This window comes from Babylonia areolata, chromosome 3, assembly GCF_041734735.1.
Source record: "Babylonia areolata isolate BAREFJ2019XMU chromosome 3, ASM4173473v1, whole genome shotgun sequence".
In the NCBI taxonomy this organism is placed as follows: Eukaryota; Metazoa; Mollusca; class Gastropoda; order Neogastropoda; family Buccinidae; genus Babylonia; species Babylonia areolata.
Genome location: NC_134878.1, coordinates 51114351 through 51121613, shown reverse-complemented (window position 1 = coordinate 51121613; position 7263 = coordinate 51114351). Strand labels below are relative to the sequence as shown.

The window sequence follows — 7263 nt, the reverse complement described above, 5'->3', positions numbered from 1 at the left end:
GGACTCAAGCTCAATAAAATAAAATGTGGGTTTGACAAAGATAAAATCATGTTCCTGGGCCATTGTATCAGCTGCAATGGGATCAAACCAGATCCGTCCAAGGTCAAGTTCATCAAATAGATGCTTGAACTAAAAAAATGTTGCAAATGTGAGACATTTTTGGGGCACAGTGAACTTTCTGGGAAGAGATGTATACCCAGTTTATCATCCAACCTGAAATGTCTCAATGATCTGCTGAGGGAAGTGAAGAAGCCCCTGTCTTCAGCCCTGACACTGACATTCTTTGACTTAACAAAACCAGTCATGGTCTGTGCTGATGCCAGTAGTTATGGGCTAGGAGGTGTTTTGTTCTAGCAAGATGGTGAAGATCTCAAGCCTGTTTACTCCAGAACGCTGACAAAATATTAGTGCAACTTTGCCCAGATTGAGAAAGAACTTCATGCTTCAGTTTTAGCATGTGAGAAATTTCATTTATTGATGAAAATTCATGTATTTTTCATTTATTTTTCAACATCAACACACATACAAAGACAGTCAGGAGGGGGGTGGGGTTGAGGGGTAGGGTGAGAAAGATCTATATTGTTTGAACAAATGTTTTAAGATTAGATTTAAAAGTTTACTAATGGAAGAATGTCTGATATTTTGTGACAGAGATTTCAAACACCAAGATCCATAGTGCTTGGAAGCGTGTGAAAAATAAAACCAAAAGTGGCAACAACAAAATATATTTATGTGTAAATGCGTGTGCTTGTGTATGCATATGTGTGTAGTTGTTTTTTTCCCCCCACCCACTGCATTTTCTTTTTTGCTTTTTTTGTTTGTTTCTCTGGTTTTATCTTGTTTTAACCTTTCCCGTACGTCGCCTAAAATTTTGCACGCCGTACATCGTGGGTGTGCAGAAACCCATGGTTTCTAAGAAGGAATGACCCCTCGCTGTACGTCGTGGGTGTACAGGCACCCATGGTTTCTGTGTACGAACTAACCCTTCGCTGTACGTCGTGGGTGTGCAGGCACCCATGGTTTCTGTGTACGAACTAACCCTTCGCTGTACGTCGTGGATGTGTAGGCACCCATGTTTTCACTGAAGAAATAAGACCTTGCCGTACGTCGTGGGTGCACAGTAACCCACACCTGTCCGTAAAGCAAATTTGACTTTTCTTCAGCAGACTTGCATGCGCAGTTTCCACTTGTGCGTGTAGGCTATTTACTCGTGTGCTTGACCAGGCGCATTGTGAATAAGTTTTGCCCGTGAGAAGAGAGTGTTGTTTTCTCTACTTTGAACAGATTAGGATAAGAATAAAATTTCTACATCAACTAGATTTTAGATCAATTGATTTCAGACTTACAAAAATATCCAGTTCTTAGAAAGGCACTTTAATTCCAACTAGATAAAAAGCTATCAATCAGTTGCTCCCGATCATTCTCTACAAGAAAAACAGTTCATTCAATATTGTTGAAGATATCTAGTGCAATAAATATTGTTTTCTGAAATTAGTTACAACTTTAGAGTAAAACTTGCCGCAGACTTGAACCGGGATACGATCAACAAAAGACAAGGTCACTCTGATCTCTCTCTGTAGCGAGCCCAAGTGACGTCACGTCGACAACGTGTGGCGCGCAAGCTTTGCATGGGTGGCTCCACACCCACGACGTACGGCGTGCAAGGTTTATTCTTTGGGAATATGGGTGTCGTCACACCCACGACGTACTGGGACATTAATTGATTAATAACTTCTTTGTTTATGTATAAAAGAAAATAATGTTCAGTGGATATGTAGTAAACTATATTATGGACAAAGTCATGAAATTATGTGGAAGTGGCTTCAATATTACTTGAGTTACAGAGCAAAAACACTTGTCTGGGTGATTTCACACCCACGACGTACGGGGACATAACAGATGTGTTTTTGATGATTATTTTACACTTACAAGATGAAAATGGGATAGAGAAAAGAAAAAAAACCTTTTTTCAACACAAAAACAGGCAAATGATTCTCTTTTTGATCATTTATTTAAACTCATCATAAACAAAATGTCAGAAAAAAAGTACATACACACACATGCAATTGTGCATACACATCTCATACACATGCGGTCATTTACTTGAACTTTTCATAAACAATGTGTCAGGAAAAAAGCAAAGCACAAGCACAGAAAGCACACATACATAAACAAATGTGCACACACATGGAGACATACACACACATGGCTGTCACATGCACCACAAACACACAGAGTGAATCAGAGTTATTTTGTGCGTCTCTTTTTCTTTGGGATGACTTGTGCCTGTTTTGCCGATCTTTTCCCTTCATAAATTCTGAAACATAGATATGTTAACAGTTTTAAATTCAAATAAATGCAATCATAAAATAACACTGAAAGTGCATGTCTGCACATAACCAGTACAGTTCATGAGTTACAACTGTAACAGTAACACAGCACAGGAAAAAGACGATATAATGTTGAAATAAATCATTCATATTGTTGGTTGACAAACATTTCCTTAAATTCAAAACAACATTCATAAAATCAATAACAGCTTTACATCTTCTATCAAAAATGGAAAAGAAAAAAACCCAAAACATTATGAGAAAGGGAATTTAGGGAGTCTAAAATGATCTTTGAAAACTGTTGATCAGCGAGAGCAAGTTCAACCCTGATAATTATGACACAGTGTGGGCTGGGCTACAAGCAACAGAGAGTGAGTGGATGTTATTTCTGCCTTGTGCACTCCGTACCTAGTGCTAGGACTGTTTCTCTGGGGACATTCACGCCGTTTGTGATCCAAATCTCCACAGATATGGCAACCTGCACAGAAGAGACACAACAACAGATACAAACAAGGTTATCTCGATACTGACTGCCCAAGTTGTAGTCAGCATCACATTTTCGTTTTACCAGGAAGGATTTACCACTGCTTCAACAGATGCGTAGGTACAATAATAAATGTATAAGAATTTGAAAAAAGAAGAAGAAGAAAAAAAAAATCACAATGAGACCAGTCTTTTTCACAAATCAATTGAATTATATCTATGTTCACTGTAAAACATTTTTTTCTTTCTTTTTTTTTATAAACCTATTGCTAGTTTGTGCTAGACAGTCTAAGCCACAGCAGATCCAAGACAAGGCAAGATATGTTTATTTCAGGAAATCTCATGGGGGATCATGAAATAATTTCACAACTACCTAAACAACTTATCACAGCTGCTAATGTGCAGCCTAAATATAAATTGGTACAGTTGTGAGGCAAATCGGTTTGAAGCATAACTGTAGCGGGCCTGTTTTTGGGTGAATTGTAAATGATGGACTGTCACTGAATGGTGTGGTTAGTGACATTTGGAGTTAACAGTTTTCTTTTTTTCCCCTCCACCACCTGAAGTCAGTCAGCGTTTCCTTTTAGATCAGTTTCTGAAGTCTACACATTGTCTTTCTTCTTCTTTTTCTGCTTTCGTGGGCTGCAACTCCCACGTACACTCCATTGTACACGAGTGGGCTTTTACGTGCATGACCATTTTTACCCTGCCATGTAGGCAGCCATGCTCCGTTTTCGGGGGTGTGCATGCTGGGTATGTTTTTGTTTCCATAACCCACCAAACGCTGACATGGATTACAGGATCTTTACCGTGCGTATTTGATCTTCTGCATGCGTTTACACACACGAAGGGGGTTCAGGCACTAGCAGGTCTGCACATATGTTGACCTGGGAGATCGTAAAAATCTCCACCCTTTAACCACTAAACTTTAACATTGCCGTTTTCTCTGGAAATACTTAAGTCTGCCAATACCAAAATTGGCTTGAACATAGTATGAACCAAAATCTTCACAGTCATACCAACAACAGGTTAAAGTCTCCCGAATTAAGCCATAGTTCCAAATCATTAACGGTTTATTTCATTGAGATGTGTTCCAAAATCCAAAAAATTTAAAAACCGCTTCCACTTACTTTGGCCGACTAGAAGGTAGGGTGTTTTCGAAGACAACATGACCTTGTGTTTCTTGTTCACAATTAAAAGGAAAGAAACACAAATTCTGGAGAGAACACTTACAGTGATACTAACTACACTATTGACATGTTTTAACTGCATATAAATATTTTTAAGTGGACGCTGAATTAACTGGAATGAACATAAAAGAAAAATTGAACTGATTGCTTCTTTCAGCCCTTTGTAGACTGGCTTGTGCAGATCTAGAGATCAACTATCAACTATGTGTTGCAATGTGCTTGAAGGAGATGGCAACGTCTCCTTTACCACCGAAATAAAAGAATAATTGAGATATAATAAAACACACACAAAAAACATGATTTAAACGGCGTAATTACATCCACTACAATCACATCTATCTATCACATGAAGAAGAAAACATTGACATTGCTTTGATTTTATATTTAGTCATTTGAGGTCAAATGTGCCACAGCCTTGGGTATCAGTCTGCTTGCATCAGAACAGAACATATGTCATGTGGTTGAACCCACTTGCATGCCTTTTTTTTTTTTTTTTTTTACACAATTTTTTTTCTCCCAATCTTATCTGTCATATTTAATACAGAGCACTTTTCAAAGATTTTTTAAATATCTTTTTTTTTCCTCCTCATGATTCCTTTACTGGATAAAGTGTGAAGCACAAGTGAGTCTTGAAGGCTTTGCCTCTTGTTTTGTATTTTTTTCTGCCTGCAATTTATTTGTTTTCCTATACAAGTGGATTTTTTTTTACAGAATTTTGCCAGTGACAACCCTTTCGTTGCTGTGGGTTCTTTTTCGTGTGCTAGATGAATGCTGCACATGGGATCTCAGTTTATCATCTCATCCGAATGACTAGCATCCAGACCACCACTAAAGGTCTAGTGGAGGGGGAGAAAATGCTGGTGACTGCCAGTGCGATTCGAACCAGTGCAGTTAGATTCTCTTGCTTCCAAAGTGGATGCGTTACCTCTAGGCCAACACTCCACAAATGTAAGAACTGGTGCACCACCCACCCCACCCCATTCCCACCAACTGCTTTTTCAGTTTCTTTCTGGTAGTTTTGAAATCAACTGGAATCACACATGAGCTATAAAGGCTTCGCCCCTTGTTCAATATTTGGAACCTGTCTTGTGAAATTTTCAACCCCCCCCCCCCCCCAAAAAAAAGAGATGCAACATGACAAGATTTTCAGCAAAATACATGTCTGACTTATTGTTGTTTAAACATCTATTACATAATTAAATCATCATAAAACAATTATGCAAACAAATGCATACACAATTTTCTTCTTACAAATATGCAGACAAGGTCTTAGTAAACATATTACAACAGAAACAGTTCATGTAGCAATTAGTTTTGGGTCAAAGTGCATTTTGTCAAGGGCTGACGATGGGCGCAATAGCCGAGTGGTTAAAGCGTTAGACTGTCAATCTGAGGGTCCCGGGTTTGAATCACGGTGACGGCGCCTGGTGGGTAAAGGGTGGAGATTTTTACGATCTCCCAGGTCAACATATGTGCAGACCTGCTAGTGCCTGAACCCCCTTCGTGTGTATTTGCAAGCAGAAGATCAAATACGCACGTTAAAGATCCTGTAATCCATGTCAGCGTTCGGTGGGTTATGGAAACAAGAACATACCCAGCATGCACACCCCTGAAAACGGAGTATGGTTGCCTACATGGCGGGGTAAAAATGGTCATACACGTAAAAGCCCACTCGTGTGCATACGAGTGAACGCAGAAGAAGAAGTCAAGGGCTGACTACATAAATCCCTCACCTCCAGCTCCTCGTCATGATCACAGCACTGACAGGTGCTTCAACAGCATGCACAGTGTGGTGGCCTGGAGGTACTGCGCCCAACTAGGAAACCAGTGCCTATAGGTCCCAGTCCAACATTCAGACAAGGATTTTTTTTTTTTTTTTTTACCCCTACCTCCTACACTAGACCTTGAGTGGTGGTCTGGGTGCTAGTCTTTCGGATGAGACAATAAACCAAAGTCTGTGTGCAGCATTCACTTGGGTTCATGATACAATAACCCTTGGCAGCAAAAGAGTTGTCCCTGTCGAAAAATGCACTCCGATAGAAAAGCAATTATGCACATGCAGACAGAAACATGAAACAGAAAGAGGGGTGGTGCAGTGCTGTGGTGACGTGCGCTCTCCCCGAATTTCAAAATGGGGAATTGTTTGTAAAAAAAAAAAAAAAAAAGTACAATACAATGCAATACAATACAAAACAATACAACACAATATAGACAACATGTATCACTTACCATCTCCACGTCGCTGACCACATATGTGTTCAGGCAAATCACAGACACCACAGGATGGGCAATGTACACGTGTTGCTTTGACACACCTCCCACATGCATCACAGTGTGCGTACGTTGTACCGTCCTGATAAGGACAAGTGATAAACAGCAATCAGAAAAGAGTGACCTCTCCATGTTACCCCAACAGACCATCTGCATATGTGTGCGTGTTTGCATGTGTGTGCAAGCATATAGGCGCTAATGTGTGTGTTGTCTGTAGGCTTGTGCTGTGCAAACTTGTAACACAGACAGCCAGGTAATGCATGACGTGTTTATGCGTACAGTGCTGATTGTGGCATCTACAAGTTGTCTGCGTTCACATAATGAAAGGTATATCTATGGGTGTGCATCTATGTAAGTGCGTCTGCATTCTCTGTAAAGGCAAGACAAAAAATGTTAAACATAAGCTGAGAAAGTAGAAATAATCCATTTCCTTAGCAACAGTGAGAAACCCAACCCCAACTGCTGAAACAGCAACAAGGTTTGGCTATTTATAGCATATGGCATACATCATCTTAAGTCTTGCATTGCACTGATTCATATACATGTATGAAAACTTAGTTACCGAACATAAGGGTAAAGAAAAAAAAAACCTCTTTAAATTGTAGAATATTTGTTTTTCTTTTGACCAGTACATTAGCAAAAGTTGACTGAACATATAATGGTTTCCCTTCTCTCTTTCATTTTTTCCCTTTAAAACAAAGACACTGAAATCAACACACACACACATTTTTTTTTTTTTTTACTGGATAATAACAGTTTGCATTAACCAACACAAGCCTGAACCATGCATTATTATTTTCTGGGTGAATAACTCTGAAAGAATTCAGGCAAGTCACACTTTGTTCTTACAAAGTTTTTAACTACAAGGTCCTTACCTTTGAGGTACAGCTGTTGCACTTGAAGCAGTGTGCATTTTCTGGAGCACTGAAGCGTTGGCACACATCACAGAACCTGCAGACAAACACTGATCATGCACTGAAGTGGCAACA

At 39.5% G+C, this 7263-nt stretch overlaps 1 protein-coding gene across 3 annotated transcripts in view; it reads right to left on the bottom strand.

The window, feature by feature from the left end:
* Positions 1–1992: 1992 nt before the first annotated feature.
* The window catches only part of LOC143280085 (rRNA N(6)-adenosine-methyltransferase ZCCHC4-like), a 28775-nt gene continuing 23504 nt past the window's right edge, over positions 1993–7263 (bottom strand). For all 3 annotated transcript variants that reach the window (XM_076584602.1, XM_076584599.1, XM_076584601.1), the window contains exons 10-13: positions 7150–7225; positions 6233–6356; positions 2739–2808; positions 1993–2317 (exon numbers count right to left, since the gene is read on the bottom strand). In XM_076584602.1, the coding sequence (XP_076440717.1) occupies positions 2248–2317; positions 2739–2808; positions 6233–6356; positions 7150–7225 (340 nt within the window). In that variant the 3' untranslated portion in view covers positions 1993–2247. The remainder of the gene's footprint in view (positions 2318–2738; positions 2809–6232; positions 6357–7149; positions 7226–7263) is intronic.